The following is a 16802-nucleotide window of genomic DNA, read 5'->3' on the forward strand; positions in this document are numbered from 1 at the left end:
TAAAATGTATCAATATGTAAGGGGCTAAGAAAAAAATGCCTAACTCCCATGTAGCAAGTGCTCAGTAAATGGATTTTTACTGTGGTATATAACAGGTACTCTATTCCATTGCTACCCTTCAGATACTACCGTTTGGGGAAACACTTGGAAACCTAAGTTAAATACCTTTAAAAATGTTCATGTTTGGTCTCCTGAAATTCAAAGGGGCTCCTGAAGACATTCGATATAGGCAAAAAAGACATTCCTCACAGCTTTACTGATAAATGAAAAATAGAAAACATTTTAGTTTCACCTGTTAATGCTACCTCCTGAAATAAGTCAAATCTTGTTTCTTTTCTGTGCTTTTTCACAGCACTGTAGGATCCCATCACTTCATCACTTCTCAGCAGGCCTGTTAGTTACAGTAACCTTCTCCATCACTGTACTTACCTTACAGTCCTGCCCTTCTTTCACCCCCACCCACATGGCATCCCCACGTGATCCTGTTACCGTGCAAACCTGATGGACAGCAGTTCAATTTCGACACATGGTGGTCACTGGGCCAAATCTAGCTGGTCGATTTTTTTTTATTTAGTTTTAATTTATATACGTTTAAGCAGGTAGGTACCATAAGCCCTACCACTTACTAGGTATTTTGTGTGTTGCTTTTATTCATTCAGACTCATACTTTTTACCTGCCTGGCCTCTATAAGATTTGGATTTGTCAACACCTGACCTACAGTATATAATTCAAATCATGTAGCTGGCCTGCTCGTTCTCCAATGAAGATGAGGTTGTTTCTCCCTTGCTATTCGCAAAAACGATAACTATTCATTGGCTGCTTTCTGTCTAAATGGATTCATTCAGGAAATAGTTATTGTGTACCTACTGTGTACCTTGGCACTGTTCTTTGTGCCAAGGGACACAGCAAACAGCAGACCAACATCTCCCTTCATAAAGCTTACATTTGATTAGAAGAGGAAAGCACTATGGGAATAAAGTCTGGGAGGGGACCAGAAAGTGTGGTGGGGTGCCAGTTCAGATAGGCTGGTCAGGGAAGGCCCACAGAGATGAGGGCATGTGATAAAGACATCAAGGGGGGATGCAATGCATTCTAGGCAAGCAGATGCAGTGGTCCTGGAATGCTAGAGGGTTGTCCCCTCCGGTATCTTGGGTGAGTCCTCGTTGTTCTTCAAGGATCAGCTCAACTGCCATTTTCCCAAGGACGTTTCCATTACCATTCCCAGGCAGAATGACAGTCTTCCTCCCATGCATTCTTACACCTATCTCAGCTCTGTGAATCTGTCATCGTGTGTCCATATTGTCCTCAAAAATACGCATTTTAAAAAGTAAATTTCCTGAAGCAAAAGCAGACGTGAGGAGGCATTCCTGATGAAGCTTGTTCTCCTACTGCATTCTCCTAATACAGGGACGTTATCTGGATTCTTTGGAAAGAAAAGTTTTTGGAACCAAAGTACAGGTTTAAATTTACCAGCTAAGGAGGCTGGAGAAAGCCCTTAGCTTTGCTTAAGCCACCATTTATACAGTGGTAAAGTATTGTAACCCAAAACGGCATGATAAAGGCCTAACTCCGCGAAAGCACATAGTAGGAACTCAATAAATAGGGCTTTGTTCTTGGAAAGCAAATGCTTTCCATCATTTACCCCCGTGACAGCTGTTACCACAAGAGGGCACTATCAGCACAGCTGGAAAGGCAAAGCTGCTTTGCCTTCTCAGATTCCAGGGGCCACCAGATCATGCCTCAACCTGAAATCTGTGGTGTGTGAACTTGGAATGAAGACTGGCACTTGACACGCATATGTGGTGATGAGCCTGGGACACCGAGTCTACTGTAAGCAGACCAGGAGAAACAAGAACCTAGTCTGGTGGTGAAGAGCAAAGGTCTTTTGAGTCAGACTGATGAGGGTTTGAATATGGCCCCACAACCACGTTAGACGATTGTATCTCACTGAGCGTATCTGTAAAACATGGTGGTTCCAGGCCTTTGCTAGAGGTGGGTGCTAGCCCCAGTGAGCACTGTCTGGCTTGACCGATGCATGAGCAAATAGATGTGACAAGACCTGCGGGGAAGAAGTCCTGGGGGGACCTGTAACTGCTCACCTACTGTGAGCCCACAGGCTCTGTGCTCTGCTCCCCTCAGCAGGGACTCTTCTGTGTCACTCCCCAATACTGACAGCCTGTGCGAAAACCAGGCGAGACAAGACGAGCAAAGGCCTGAGTGAAAGCATATATATCACCAATTAGGGGAAAAAAGAAAAGTCAAAGTAAGAGCACTTTTAAAAGCTGATGAAAACACATGCCTTAAGGACAGTCCTTCAACAAATGATGTCAGGAAAACTTATATTCACATGCACATGAAGGGAGTGGGACCCGTATACCATATACAAAAACTAGCTAAAAACAGATCCAAGATCTAAATGTAAGACTTAAAATTATGAAACTCTTAGAAGAAAACATAGGGGGAAAGCTTCATGACAATAGATATAGCAATTTCTTGGATATGACACCAAAAGCACAGTCAACCAAAGTAAAACTAGATAAAACTGCATTACACCAAATTAAAACTGGGAATCAAAGGGAACAAGAATGAAAAGGCAACCCACAGAATGGGAGAAAATATTTGCAAATAATATATTTGATAAGGGGCTAAACCTCAGAATATATAAAGTACTCTTAACAACTCAACAACAACAACAAAATCCAATAAAAAATGTGCTTGAATAGACAGTTCTCCAAAGAAAGTATATAAATCACCAAGCAGCATATGAAAAGATGCTCAACACCACTAATCATTAGGAAAATACAAATCAAAACCACAAATAAGGTATTACCTCATACCCACTAGGATGCTATTATCAAAGCAGAAAATAACATATAGGAAGGTCTGAAAATAAACATTTCTAACTAAGAGCTGGCCACAGAAGGCAGTCACATCCTAGGCCTGCAGTTGCCTTTACAAAGATCAATCTTTACCTTAAGTGAACCTATTTTTTCAAACTAAGATAGCATACCTTGGAAATGTCAGAAGAATCTCCTTTTCTGGACCCCAAAAGGCACACTGCAAATGGCACAGGGCAGACCACAGAACCCCCTCATTGCTCTCTTGTTCCCCAAATACCATCTCTATACGCTGTAAACGTTAATTATTAAGTATCCCGTACCCACCAATGTAAAATAACTGTGTCTGCTTTACTTTTTTATCCAATCCCAGGGATTTCCCCACTTTGCTTTCTCCTGCCCCCTTAATCTACCACCAATGGATTTCATGTAACCCTTCTAATGTCTCCTTTTATTTGAATGTATAAAATAAGCTGCAAAACTGCCATTCTCAGAAGCATTTTTTCAATCCATTGAGATTTTGCTTCCCGGCAATTGTCAGTTTGGCTCAAATAAACTCATAAAAATGCTCTACATGTTTGGACATCTTTTGACACTGCCAAGCAAACCTGCAACACCAGTGCATGTACCGCAGTTCAGTTCTGACACTACGTGGAGTTAGCACCAGACCTCAGATGAATGTCTCCGTTCCCAAAGACCACCCCGCACCCTCACTTCCAATGCAAATCACAAGTCCTGGTTGTTACTGTACTACTGACTGACTACTTACTAGTGATTTATTGTAAAAGGTATAACTCAGGAACAGCTAGAAAGAAGGGATGCACAGGGCAAGGTACGTGGGAAAGGGCCTGGCACTTCCATGCCTTTTTCAGGCGTATTACTTTCCCAGCACCTCCATGTGTTCAGCAACCCAGAAGCCATCTGAACCTCAGTTGGGGGTTTTTATGGAGGCTTATGTTGTTGACATGACTGATAAAATCATTGGCCATAAGTGACTGATTTAACCTCTCCCCTTCACCTGGGGAGGTGGGCAGGGGACTGAAAGTTTCAACACAAATCACAGTGGTTCGCTCCCCCAGCAACCAGCTCCATCCTGGGGGGGGGGGGGGGCTTTCCAAGACTCACCTCATTACCATAAACTCCAGAGTGCTTTAAAGACGGGCTCATTATGAATAACAAAAGACACTCATTTCACTTTTATGGCTCTGGACCTGTTGCAGGAACTGGGAACAAAAATTTAACAGAAGATATTCCTATAGCTCTTACGTAGGAAATTGTAAGGGTTTCAGGAGCTATATACCAGGAACAGGGACAAAAACCAAATACATATTTATCATAAATCACATCATCACAATGCTAAACAGTATTTTCTCTATTACTGGGTCTAAATCAACTCACTGGATGCCATTCTCTTAAATGTGGGCAGACTTAATGGTTCTTGATTGTCTTTGTGTGCATTTAAAGGAATTTTAATAATTGTGTTCAGGAAAAAGTATTTATTTGACACCTTTACAAAAATATTTAGGCACATAATTTTCATGTTTATGTCAACCCTCAGTACCCCTTAAAAACCCTAAAATGGTAATCTGGTAAATAGAATCTGTGTTAAAAAAATATTGTGCTAGGACATTTGAAGACAAAAATCAGTTGATCATCAGCATGAGAAAGAAAACATTTATGACCAAAATAATTTCTAAAAACATTTTTGTGAGACAACAAATCTAACCAGTAGATTTCTTTTAAAAAGTATTTTCAAACAAGAAAGCTTGAAAAAAGACCCATCATAGAACATCTCTTCTTACCACGATGGAGTGGCACCCTAACATTAAGAACTAGAAGACAGGTTTAGAAAACAGGGATGGTGCCAGAGGCTCACAAACACCCACAACTGAGATGAACCCAGAGGCAGAGGCGTCCGCCATGCGTTTAATTCAGAGAAAGGAAGACTGAATGAGCAGGCTGCGCAGGAATTACCGTAAGATGACAAACTGGAAAAGCTTTAAGTGAATTACCATTCTGAAGAGTAATTATCTTCTTCCAAGATAATTTTTTCGTTTTTGAAATTTACTATCAACATATGACAGTACTTTCATTTTTTAAAAACAGGTGGACTCACCTGCATCTCACACAATGGCCACAATTATATCCAGTAGGTATTTTTAAAAAGACCATGAACAGGAACGAAGCAAATGCAGTAAAAGGTCACATTTTTCAACAAATACACGTGTTGCCCAGGCCTCTCACATTTATGGAGGGTGGATTAAGAATCTTGTTTCGTCTACAGTCTCACCATAAAATGACAGTAACAAAATCTGCCAAGTGCACACTGCTTACTGGACAGCGTGCTGAGCAGTTTCACATCCATTATGTCATTTATTCTGATTATGATTTTTCTCTCAGAGAAGGAAAAATCACAGCTTTGTTGATAGGGAACCAATAACACAAAGTTATGGGGAAGCAAGAATTCATGCAGCAGAGGGAGGAGAGATCCAGGCTATTCACGGAATTCTAACGCCTGGCACATCTCAAGAGCTATGCTGAGTATGAGTTATCGAAGTCCTCTTGGATGAAAAAACTGCTTCAGCTCTAGGGGTTGGGGCACCCCTAACCAGTGATACTGGTAACCACAGGCAGCGCGTATGGGCGAATCACTCCTTTCATCGGTTTCTTTCTCAGGATTATGCATTACTTAAGAGCAAGAGTCGTGTCCCATTCATCGCAGCTTCCCCAGAGCTTAGTGCTGTGTATTGGTTTGATAATGATTTCAGATCCACTTGTTTTGGACAAAAATGAAGTTGTTTTAAGAGTAAAGTTGTTTTGATGAAGAGTGAAGATGTGTCATGATGACCTCATCTCAACTGTTGTCACAAGGAGCTCAGCAGCTGAGGGGAGCGCGTGCGGGCTTATCAATAAAAAACATCTGAAGATGTGACTACGGCAAGGGGACATTTAGACTAGAAGGAGTCTAAATGTTTGCGAAGAGAGTTTAGGAGGACTACTCAAGTGTTCTGTTTGGGCAAAGCCAACCTTTCTGATCTGAACAGCTAGCTCTCTGCAGACCTTTGGGCCAGCAGCTCGTGTATCATCAGCAGTGGCGAGAGGCTGCAGCAGCCCCTCAGAGAACATCTTGCCCACCAGCTCTGGTGCTGTCATTCCCTAGTAATGTGCTCCAGCAATAAGGGTTTTTCGTTTTTGCACCAGCAGCTGGAAGTCAGCCATCTGCTGGTTACGCTGTCTCTCCTGAGAACCAACCTTGTAGAAAAGGTACAACTCAACTAAACTTGGACTTCTTTCGTCTCCCCTTGCATGGAACCATAGGGTAATTAATCTATCATTGCTTTGGAGTATGTTCTTTGTTATTGGCTTATGAAGAGACATTATTCTCTATACTATTGGCTTATGAAATATTACAATTTCCCACAATGTGTGTTAAATACTGGTGAAACAATCTCAGTCTCTGAGCATAATTTGCCACCCAAAACACTTACCATCATGCCTGGTATAAAATAGATGCTTGGTAAATCTTTACTCACTGAATGAGGCCACAGTAACAAGAACAATGCCAGGCCCCAAATCCTGGCCACTATTCCAAACCAGTCATGTAAAACTCTGCTATTCTTTCCATGAAGATCCTTTATCAGCTTTACTGACCTGAACTTCCCATGGATTCTTGATATAACAGGACTATGGAACACTTGCAAATGCACTTTTTTTTAACCTACATGCAAGCTGGATCCTACAACTGATGGACTCACAAAGTCAGCAGCCATATGAGGTAATTAAAAATCACCTGACATGTTGGCCCACCAGGGTTACTTGAATGGATCTGGCACTGACAGCAGACTGGCCAAAGAAGACTTCACAGTCACTAACTCAAAAAGGGGAGCCAGTAGTTGTAGAATTTGGCTTTCAAAATTCTTACCACAGCTCATCTGTCTCAGGGCAAATTAAAGATTTAACTCGATGCTGCCTCTTTTTCATCCCAGGAGGAAGTTAATAGGTCAAAGAATTTTTTACCTGGTAAGATATCAACCTTGGGGCAAAACCCAGACATCTGGGCAGTGTAGAGTACTAGATAAATCTCTAGTGTATATAACCAAGCCTGCGCATAACAAACGAACTCCAAAATAGCTGGCCAGCTTATTTAATCTCCAACTTCCCCAGACTGCTTTCTCTTACTTGAAATGTTGGTGGCAGTTGACTGGGGCATCCAGGAATCAGAACATGGACAGGCAGAAGCTATAAGTTGTTCTATTGCTTGTGGTCAGTCAGAAAGCTCAGCAGAGGCCAGGGGCCCTGAGGTCATTTGCATTCTGCGGGGGTTCTAGTTCAACACCTCTAAACACATCCAAAGGCCTTTCATGATGAGAAGTTCTATAATGCAAATTATTTCTAAAGTCAAAGTTCCTTCCTTCTTGTGGCTAATACAAGGAACAGAAATGCTAAAATTAGCTCTCACAATGGCTTTCCACTGTACCCACATAAAACTAGGCAATGCCAGGCAACAGTCACAGCCAGAAGTGCGAATCACAAGAGGCCAGCCTGGAAGTCAGATAAAAGCTCTGGTTTACAGAGGGACCCATCATTCTTCCTAATTTATAAGGCCTATTCCTCTGACCCCAAATTCAATCGACTGCTTGCCTCCTTGAAAGAGCTCAAGCTAACTCAGCTAGCATTCCCATTTCCTCACTCCCACAGAGGACAGTTAATCAATGGCAGCATGATTCAATGGAAAAAATATAAATTTTGACTTATCAGCTAATCACCTACTTTCTTTGAGTCTTGTTTTCTCATAAGTAAAACAGAGATAGTAAGAACCACCTTACACAAGATAAGTTCCTAGTTTCCCACTGGAATTTTCTCAGATCAGATGATACTGGAACAAAGTGAGCCTTAGGACCTCTTACATAGAGCTTATAACTTGGAAGTTGGTCGTGAGGCTAATTCCAGACATCCAGCACCACTGGCCAGGCTTTAATAAAGATAAACCAAAATAAGAGAAAAGCATTAATATGAAAATATCCTCAATATAATTCTTCAAAAATAAATTCAAAACCTACCAGGGCTCCTGATGAGGCACCAAAATATTAACTGTTTAGGTCAAAGGAGCCCAGTGGATTCTAAACCCAGTGAAACAAAAGGTCGTGTGTGCACCAGCAAGGTACCCAGTCTCTTGTATACTCACTGCACAACTGGCCTGAGCAAACACTCATCCCCAAAGTCAACAGATGTCTCAAGTCACAGGACTGTGTCTGAGTGAACACCCACCCCACCCAAAGAGACAATTCATACAATGTCCATTCACAGCTGCTCCCCACTGGTCTTGAGAGAAGCTGCCATGCTCATCAAGTGAGCCAAACTACATGGGATGTAGGCGGCAATATCCAAAGGAGAGAGGTATACTCATGCTATTTCAGGAGAAAGCAAGGTAACAGCTCTAACACTGACACTGCCAGAGCTAGCACAAGCCTTGACACTACAGAAACATCTAGCCAGCCTTTCCCCCTCCAACCAATATATTCAGAAATGCAAGAGCTACTCATACTGATTCAAAAAAGAGTAAAAAGAGTGGCAACTAAACCCAGAAAAGGGAAGCATGGGGAAATAGCTGGTGGCCACCTTGCCCGCCTGCCATTCTCACTCAGAGAAAGGTTGAGCTGCATGGTTTACAAAATGCAGCTCTTCACATGCATGACCTCATACTGTAGCGTTTGCTTTCACACCGTTGTGGGGTAGGTAGGGCAGGTGCTTTTAACCCCCTTTACAGATTTGCAGGTTCTGAGAACTGAGAAACGTCTGTGACTTGTTCATAGTCACAATGTCTTCTGAATGGACTGACACAGCTAAGTTCTCTGTCTTACTCTTGATCACTATAGCAGGAGTGAGATCACTTAACTACTTCCACAAACATCTCTGTACCTCCAGCACTTAGTACAGTGCCTGGCACATATTAGGTACTCAATACATTTTAGTTGAATGAATGAAGCAGATGGATGAATAAAGGACTTAAAGACCTACTTCTTCCATCCCTTCATTATCCCCATCCAACACAACAAAGAGGGAATGGCACATTTTCAAGGAATGTACTGTGTTCATTCCACGAGACCTCAGGAAAGCCAACACGGAAAGCCATACACTTCAAAGCCCCATGTATTTTTTTAGTGCCAAAGTTGTCATCTTTGGCAAATGCGGTGACGGTATCCTTGTGAAGAAAATGCAATCGTTACGAAATCTAATTCAAAGAAGAGAAGTTTCAGATACTTGGCTGCATTTCCAGAAGGAAGCAGGCTAAAAACTGCCTTGAGGCGCAGCAACAATTTGAACGATGAGGCTGCAGCTGGAGCACTTTCCATATGCAGCTCTCAGGGACACCTGGATAGCAAACTAGGAAATAAAGTATTTTCAAAACACTGATGTTTCACTGTCGGTACAAAAGAAAAATAAATTAAAAAGCCCGGTGCATTTTCCAGTCTGATATAAATTAATTCAAATGGCATATTTAAAATAGAGTCAATTATAAGTTTCTCTCATAAAATAGTAAAAGGCAGCAATCAATCCTCAGATTGTGTAAGTGCAAAGGAATGGTATCTTTCTCTATAATCAAGACCCCTCAGTATCTGTAAGAACTGCCAGTGTCCGAGTTGATCAAACACGTGGGCCTCCATCGTCCAAGCAATCCTCTGGTCATACGGCTCCTTTCCCCTTAATGTCCAGCTTGTTACTGGCCTCTGACTGTTTGCTCAGCTGCTCTTCAGAGAAAGTGATGTAGGAATACACCAGGCTCCCAGCAATGCTGCAAAACAGAAGACCACCATCAGGGAGGAAAGGAGGAATGGCAAACGTAAGGGGGGCGGGTGTGAGGGGGGAGCTGCCTCTATAAATTAACAGCACATACAATTAAAATAGATACAGAAGTTTCATCTGCCATACTAGAGACACGCCTTTATCATGGCACTATCCACTGTTGTCGATGCTTTGGGAAAACGTCTGCACATAGTAGCCCACAGGAGTGCCAATTTTTACAACCTTTCTGGAAGACAATTTGTTGAAATAAAAAACTTTAAAATTCTGCTTATCCTTTGACCTAGCAATCTACTTCATTGATGAATTGTGTACATCTTCATAGACTTACCAACAAAGTATTTACCACAAAATTTATAATACCAGAAAATTAGATAAAGGGTAAATGTCTCACAGTGGGGAATTATATAAATTCATACAATAGAATACCATGCATCCATTAAAATGATATAAAATAAAAACAGGCAATGACATCTTAAGTGAAAAAATAATCTCACAAAACATTAAGTATTATCTCATCCCATTTTATTTAAATGAACATGAGTATGTACAGTGCTATGTATCAGAATGAAGTCTGGAAGGAACACAACAAGAATATTAAGAATGGTTACATCTGGATGGTCAGATTATAGGTGATTTCTTTTTTATTTGTATTTTCTACATTTTCAAAAATAATGATTCCATACAAAGAAATGTTCTTTTTAATAAGTATGAAAATCATCCCAATAAGTAAACATGCAAACCCTGGGAGATTCACAGAGTAGGTTTCTCTTTGACTATAATCCAATTCACAGTAGAGAACCTATCGTCTGAGCCCTCTGACTCTGAGTTGATTGCTGGTACCCCTCACGTGTGCACCACACCTGCCACCAGGAGGCTTCATTCTTTTGGGACACTGATTACTCTTATCTGTTCCCTGTGGGGACCTCAAACCTACCTGGGATACACAGCTTCCTGCTCCAATCACTAAACAGAAAGTAAGGTGGAGGAGCTCAGAAAGCCGATACCACCAGGCTGCCCTGACCTGCTCTCCCACTGAGCCTGCCACCCAGGACTCCCTTGGGCATCCAGTTGGCAGCCTGGCCTGGGCTCTGCTTTCAGACGCCTCTGCCCTGGGTTTGGTCCCTACCTTCTGCTTGACCACTTGACTTGGAAACTTGCTGCTTATTAGAAATTAGTTCTACTTTCCTCTGGGATGTGGAGTCCCAGCCCCAGACCAGCTACAGCAGAGTGAGAGATGCTGAACTCCCACAAATAAGGAAGCGAGATCAGGCACTCACAGCACTAAATAATCAAATTGTGACCATTTATTAAAGTCTACTATGTGCCAAGTATTTTACATACATCTCCTGCTATTGCAGTATCTCTGCAAGGTGCTCATTTAGAGACGAAGAATCTGAGTCCCAGAGTAATAAGGTAACTTGCTCAGGGTCACAAAGCATCCCAGTAATGGACCAGAAGGAAACCTAGGTCAGTCTGATTTTCTCTACTGAAGTGGCTTGCTCCACTATGGCCCCTGCTCCACTTGATATTGCAGTTGCCTGTCCTTATTTTGTCCCCATCAGCCTATAAAGTTCCCAACGCCTTACTCTTAGCTCTACAGAGTACCAGTACAGGCCTGGCACATTTTGCAGCACAGCACAGAAAATAACAGCTAAGCTGAATATCCACGGTGGCCCCATTCAAAGAAAGGATCCGTGTTAATGCAATCCTTGTGCCAGTTCTCGCAGTTTCGTCTTCTTCATCTGGTAGCTTTATTCCATTTATTTTATTTTAATTTTTTAGAATTTGATCTCTCTGACTCTTCTGGAAACTTTTTCCAGTGTATCAAGTAGATGATTTCCCCTGGTAGCTGGGCTAGAACCTAAGGAGGTGGCTTCTGTAACCTTCCTGTCTGAAGCTAGAAACTCTTTGAGTTTCCCGTGTACATCTACGTGACAGTAAGTTTCTCTTTGCCTCCAACCCCACCCCAGCCCACAAGGTAGAAGGACTGCTCCCCTTTCTGTCATCCTATCCTGCTCTAGATTCCGCCTCCCATGACAACCTAAAACAGCAATGCTCTCTTTTTTTGCTGTCAAGATAATCTTTAATGGACAGAAATAACGGAGTGACGCAGGATCCAAGAAGACAAGGAATGCCCTAGGACCTACTCCAGGCCTGGTCCTTACGGTGATGCTGGACCCTACACTCGTGTGTGTGCAGTTAGTGTAACGAAAAACCATGGACGCTGGAGTTAGGTGTTGGTTCAAATCTTCAATATAATGCTACTCCTGTGCCCCCAGGCAAATGATTCATTTCTCTGAGATACTACTTCTGTATAAATAAAATAAGAATAATACTATCCATCTAGGCTTGAGGATTAAGGAAGAAGCTGGCCCTACTCCTGGCACGTATTAAGCAATCAGGAAATACTTACTCCCTTCTCCCTGCTTCTCTGTCAGCTCTGATACTTACCAGCTAGAGGCGAGATGTACTGTTAACAAAAGGCAGGGTAGTATAATAAGATTTAACCTGATGCAAGAGGACACACTGTTGCCACATAACCAGAGCAAAACCAAAACACAGAGACTACTGTTCTAGACTCTGGAGAATAAAGAGCACAGACTTTCAGATTCTCACAAGTTCCAACATAAAAAAGTCTTTCATCTCATCTTTATTCCTGACTTGATGGTCATCCCTGAATCACCTGAAGAGAACTGAATATTCATCGACAAGGGTACCATGTGCCAAGCAGTGAGGAGTTCATGCTTTGGAAAGGAATATACAGTTGGCAGGGGTTAGGGGCACCGACCCCTCAAGCAGTTGAAAATCCATACATTAACTTTTGATTCCCTCAAAACATGTCTACTAGTAGCCAAGTACTGACTGGAAGTCCCACTGATAACACAGTCGAGTAACACATATTTTGTATATGTATTATATATTATATTCTTACAATAAACTAACGTCGAGAAAAGAAAATGTTATTTAAAAAATTATAAGAAAAAATACTTTTACAGTATTGTATTAGGTTGGTGCAAAAGTAATTGTGGTTTTTGCAATTATTTTACCTTTTAAATCACAATTACTTTTGCACCCACCTAACACGTAAGTGGACCCGCACAGTTCAAACCTGTGCTATTCAATTGCTTCCTAGCAGTTTTGGGAATGCAGGGAAACTGAGAACAGGATGGAAAAAAGAAAGAAAGAACCCAGAGTTTTTTCTTTTCTTCTTTTTTTATTTGAGGGGAGAACCTGTATCTGAATTTTTATATATCACTACCAAATGATTAAGAACTTGCTATTACTTCAAAAAAATGAACTTCTCATTAATCTACGGGCTCCATACACGTTCACACTAAAGTTGATGATGTCTGGTACTCTGGAATTGGTATTTATATATTCGACCATCTTAAATATTCATTTCTTAAAATATCAAGCAATTCTCCATCTGCCTAATATTCAGATCCCAGTACTACCAACTATTAATTCACTGAGACCTGCTGTGGCAGACACAGCCAGGAGATACACAGACGAGAAAGACAAACCTCCAGTGCCCTGCAGACGGGCCTAGCTAGAATACTGCGAGACTGAGGGGAAAGTACTAAGCAGTGCTGCTTCCTCTGCTGTGATCCACTTCTGACCTCCCAAAGCTGTGCAAACACAACCTACCTCCTCGGCCTACAACCATGCACATGATTTACCAGCTGCACACAATGAGACGGCCATTCTACACACACATACTAAAAATGCCTTCGATAGAGCAACTTCGTGGCCAGGAAGCAAGAGTCCCAAGGTCCAGGCTGTCTCTATCTCTCCTGGTAGCTGACATGTTTGTTCCTGTATCTAGCCAGGTAGCTCTGCCTCTTAGACTAGACCCTACCTTCTCTATGCCATATGTAAAATATGTCAGTCCACTCCAAAACCTATGAAGCAAGACAGTTTGGCTTCTGCTATTTCCTAATACACACATTTCTTGCCACATAATTGAAGACGGGCTTCTGGGTACATTCTTCCAACAGTGACCAGGGACACTCATTCTTAACTCCTAAGCAGCCTTTTCTCATCTTTCTCACCAGCCAAATAAAGCAGGGCTGTGTTGCCTCTGTATTTATCACCACCCAGAGCTTTCTAATCTGAATACAGAGAAACACAGAGGTGACACAGGGACGAGTAAAAAGCATGTAACTGAGGACTCTGACATTTACAAAGCTCTGTGATGTGGGACAATTTACTTAACCTGTCAAAGCTTTAGTTCCCTCATTTGTCAATAGTGATTAGAATACCACTCTTACAGCACTGAAGTGAGAATTAAATTATATAATTTATTTATATAGCAAAATATTATATAATTATGATAAATTATATATTGTAACTAAATTACAGTATATATACTTAATTACACTATATACACTTAAATTACATAACAGGTTAACTGGAATACAGTAGACAATCAAAAGGTTAATTAGAATACAGTATATATCCAATAGGGATAAAAGTCAAAACACCAAGGCACACCAGGGCTAACACTGCCAAAAAGCAAGCAGAAGAAAAGGGTTTGGGCAGCTGCTGCTTCCCCTCATCTTCACGGCCGTACACCCATTCACCCAGAAAATCCAGGGGTCCTAAGTGTAGTAAGGCCTTTCCAACTGGGCCTTATCTGCATTGTAAGCCTGACCTCACCTCCACTCTCTGTAGTTTATTAGTAATTCTCAGAGTTTTCCTACTCAGTTATCAGTTCTCTTCTGTTATGAGATATTAGAGACCCCTCACAGTCGGGCACCAGGTCAGCTTTTCCAGTATTAGCCTTGGGAAATCCTTCGTACTCTAATCGTACTGGGTACCTCCTGCTCATCCATCTAACGTCTACATTTCCAGCTCCACAGTTTTGTTCACGCAGAACCCAGTGAATGGAACGCAGTGCCTACCGTTCTCTTTTCCACCTCTCCGGATCCTACTTACTGCTCAAGGCCCTTTCCTCTAGGAAGCCTCCCAAGCAACTCTCTGTGTGCCTTTACTTCCGACACTATCACAACCTGTATAACTGGGGCCAGTCTGGATAGCTACTTTGTGACTTTGATAACAGCTGTTGCAAGCTCTTTTGAGAGCATGCATAAAAAAGTGCCTCATCATTGCTATTATTAATGCCACATAAATGCTTGTTATTATAAATGCTACATGATCCTTATATAAATGAAAGCCATTACTATTAACATAATGCTTTCACACTTCCCCTCCTCCTTCAGTCTAATCTCAACACAGTGGCCAGAGTGATCCTGTTACAACAAAATCAGATCATGTCACTCCTCTATTCAAAATCCTCCATATCTCTTAAAAGTAATCCCTAACGTGCCCTCCATCCCATCTCATTTCACTCAGTCCACTCCGGCCACACTGGCCTCCTTGTTTGTTGAATACCCGGCACACTCCCAGTTCAGGACCTTTTCACTTGCCCTTCCCTCCAGAAATCAATGTGGCTCCCTCCCTCCAGTTCTTAGGTCTTCACACAACGTGTAACCTCAGTAAGTGCTCTCACTCCCTGCTCTCACTCTCTGTATGCCCCCTGCCTTGCTTTAGTTTTCTCCAGCACTATTTGTCACAGCTAACATTATCACCAGCAAATAATTCCTTCATTGATCTCTTCACTCATTTTCTGTTTCCTCTACTAGAAAGAAAACTCCACAAAGGGCAAGGGTTTTTGATCAGTTTTGAGAGCAGCTCTGTCTCCATTGCCTAAAACAATGTTTGCTACCTGGCAGGTACCTACCATGCATTTGTTTCTGAATCAATGAATCTTCCCAGCTAGATAATAAATTTCCTAAAGATAAAAATTAGTCTATGGCTTTGCATGCACTAAGTAGTCATCCTTTAATAAAGTACAGAAAGGGTCAACAATTCTGATTCTTACCGTGCGTGCAAAGGGAGACAGGAGAATAAAGAAAAATCAGTGGTGAGGCAGGAAGTAAGCGAGGAGACTTTGGAAATATTCAAAACAAAGAGGGGTCATTTTAATCTCTCACAGGGCTAAATCAGGGAGCATATGTTTATAGTCAGATTAGGGTTAGAATCTCAACTCTGATTCTTACTATGGTAGCTGTGTGACTTTGGGCAAGTGATTTCACCTCTCTGAATCTCAATTTCATTAACATGTGAACTAGGCGATGATTAAATGAGATTACACTATAAAGGCAGCCATCGTTTACTAGGTACTCAACAAACATTAACTTTCTGTTGCCTTCACAGATACCTATTTATGTCCTTTCTATAATCAGGTAAGTGTTGGTCTGTGCACAGACTTTAAAAATAGAAGTGCCTTAGTCACCGAAGTCTAGCCAGGATGGGAACCATTTTATCTGCCTAGAAGTTTCAGGATAACCTCAATGGTACAGACACTTTTGAAAACAGTTTGGAAATTTCTTATAAACATACACTTACAACACAACCCAGGAATTCCACTCCTAGGTATTTAGCCCAAGTAAAATGAAAACCTACATTCACATAAAAACTTCTAAGCAAATGTTTTAGTAGCTAATTAAAAAAAAAAAAAAAATCCAGCTGAAAACTGGAAACTACCCAAATGTCTTTCATCTGGTGAATGGATACACAAACTGTGATATATCCATAATGGAATAATACTTAGCAATAAAAAGGTACAAATTACTGACACATGCAACAATATAAAATCTCAAATGCAACATGGAATCTCAAATGTAATATGTTAAGTGAAGGAAGTCAGACCAAAAGCTACATAATACTATGTATTATTATATGATATTTTGGGTACTATATGGATAGAAAACAGATACTTATTAGGGGCAGAGGATAGGGGAAGAGGTTCAATGAAAAGGGATAGGGGAGATATTTTTTGGGGGGGTAAAACAATTTTTTATATCTTGAATGTGGTGTGATAGTTGTATGGCTGTATGCATTTGTCAAAACTCAAAAAACTGTACATTAAAAGGGCTGAATTGTACAGTACTTAAAACTATATTATTATTTTTTTAAATGGAAGAATAAAAAAGAATCAAAGATAAGGATGAGTTCGGGAGATTCTGAGAATTCCAGCCTGGGCAGTTACGAGGATGGTAATATCATTTTATCTGGAAAGGCAACATTTCTCAGGTCAAAGCCATAGGCCAGAGCCCATCACTAACAGAAGTACAGACGCATGTTCCGTCACCACC

General features: G+C 41.3%; 1 protein-coding gene across 1 annotated transcript in view; it reads right to left on the reverse strand.

The window, feature by feature from the left end:
- Positions 1–4314: 4314 nt before the first annotated feature.
- The window catches only part of SLC35D1 (solute carrier family 35 member D1), a 44956-nt gene continuing 32468 nt past the window's right edge, over positions 4315–16802 (reverse strand). Inside the window, exon 12 of the mRNA XM_019732211.2 lies at positions 4315–9631. Within this exon, the coding sequence (XP_019587770.2) occupies positions 9523–9631 (109 nt within the window). The 3' untranslated portion in view covers positions 4315–9522. The remainder of the gene's footprint in view (positions 9632–16802) is intronic.

The sequence above is a fragment of the Rhinolophus sinicus genome, linkage group LG06, assembly GCF_036562045.2.
Source record: "Rhinolophus sinicus isolate RSC01 linkage group LG06, ASM3656204v1, whole genome shotgun sequence".
Lineage (NCBI taxonomy): Eukaryota > Metazoa > Chordata > Mammalia > Chiroptera > Rhinolophidae > Rhinolophus > Rhinolophus sinicus.